The sequence below is a fragment of the Triticum dicoccoides genome, chromosome 4B (genome assembly GCF_002162155.2).
Source record: "Triticum dicoccoides isolate Atlit2015 ecotype Zavitan chromosome 4B, WEW_v2.0, whole genome shotgun sequence".
Taxonomy (NCBI): domain Eukaryota; kingdom Viridiplantae; phylum Streptophyta; class Magnoliopsida; order Poales; family Poaceae; genus Triticum; species Triticum dicoccoides.
The window spans coordinates 418,005,067-418,006,384 of record NC_041387.1 but is presented as its reverse complement, the minus strand read 5'-3'; the positions used below and the strand labels follow the sequence as shown (position 1 = coordinate 418,006,384).

The 1,318-nt window shown below is 37.1% G+C and overlaps 1 protein-coding gene across 1 annotated transcript in view; it reads left to right on the top strand.

The window, feature by feature from the left end:
- LOC119290630 (RGS1-HXK1-interacting protein 1-like) overlaps positions 1-1,318 on the top strand; it is an 8,242-nt gene that overhangs the window by 1,102 nt on the left and 5,822 nt on the right. Inside the window, exon 3 of the mRNA XM_037569249.1 lies at positions 44-133. Within this exon, the coding sequence (XP_037425146.1) occupies positions 44-133 (90 nt within the window). The remainder of the gene's footprint in view (positions 1-43; positions 134-1,318) is intronic.

Sequence of the window (1,318 nt, the reverse complement as noted above, 5' to 3'; positions counted from 1 at the left end):
ATGATGGTTCCACAATCAATACTTGGTTTTATTTCCATTTTAGTTACTATTTCGGATGCGCTGGTTCTTGCGAGCGAGCATCAAGCGGAGGCAATTGGATGTGCCACTGTCGCAGGGTTCATCTTGTTCAGAGGTATATTTCAAGTGTTCTGGAAGCATATTGTTTCTAATGTTCATGCAAGACAGGTTGCAAATTAATTTATCAGCTCAAACCGTGTGGTTCCTTTTAAGGGTGATTTCAGAATGTTATATATTAAGACACAAACTTGGTTATGTCATGTCTTTGAATATGCACATAGACAAGAAATGGGACTCATCGGTACGAATTAGGGATTGAAGGAAAACTATATAGTTTCACAAATCCTGAAACCAGAGAACATGATCCTTTAACAGGCTGCCAAGTTTCTTTCCATTTGTCTTGTTCCACATATCTATCCGGTTGTTCAGAAATATTTAAACTGATTTTGACCTGAGAAATACTATTCAGGAGCTAACAGGTCAGATCATCGGATATATTTCCCTTTTAGAGTTGATGTCGCAAAACCTGTGAATTTGATGCATTCTCGCTCATGTGTATTCGTAGTCTGGGTTAATGATTAGTCTTAATGAACATTTATTTCAGTTGCAATTGCAGTTGTTTTTTTTGTTTTTTGACTGAAATACAACTTATGTTATTTCCTAGACCAATCACAACTTTAGTGAAGAATTATCTCTTCTTTGGAGGCTTCAGAAGTTCTCCTTTAGCACCTGCGTAGAAAAAAGCTCCATTGTTTCGATGTAGTATCTTATTTATTGGAGTGTAGGCATTTATGCCGCGTTCAAGTTCTTAAATCCTACCAGTGATTATAATTTGGTGCCAGAGGTTATGCGCATGCACTATATGTATGCAATACCTTTCCGTTTGAGGGGTGCTTCCATATATCTTTATCTGATTACAAACCTGAGCTGATCCAAGCTCGAATCAAGCCAAGCCAGGTGTATCAGGTTCTATCTTGTTTGGTTTTTCTTGGTTTGCTAATTCCCTGTTGGGATGCAAACCCGGAAAATGGTACTTGGGAGATCTACTTTAAGTTTGGCCACCAGATACATAAGAAAAATCTGTTTTCTTTCATGTAGTCTAGCTACCATTTATAATCTTAACTTAAGACTCATCATGTGTTTGAAGATTCACAAATGATCGGTTGCCATTGAACTTAGTGTAGGTGAAACTTTCATGAGAAATTACTAAATTATTACTTAATAAACAGCTGGTGATGCATTTTAATCACATGTCATTTACTCAAGTACTTCCTCTGTAAACTAAGAGCATCTCCAGCCG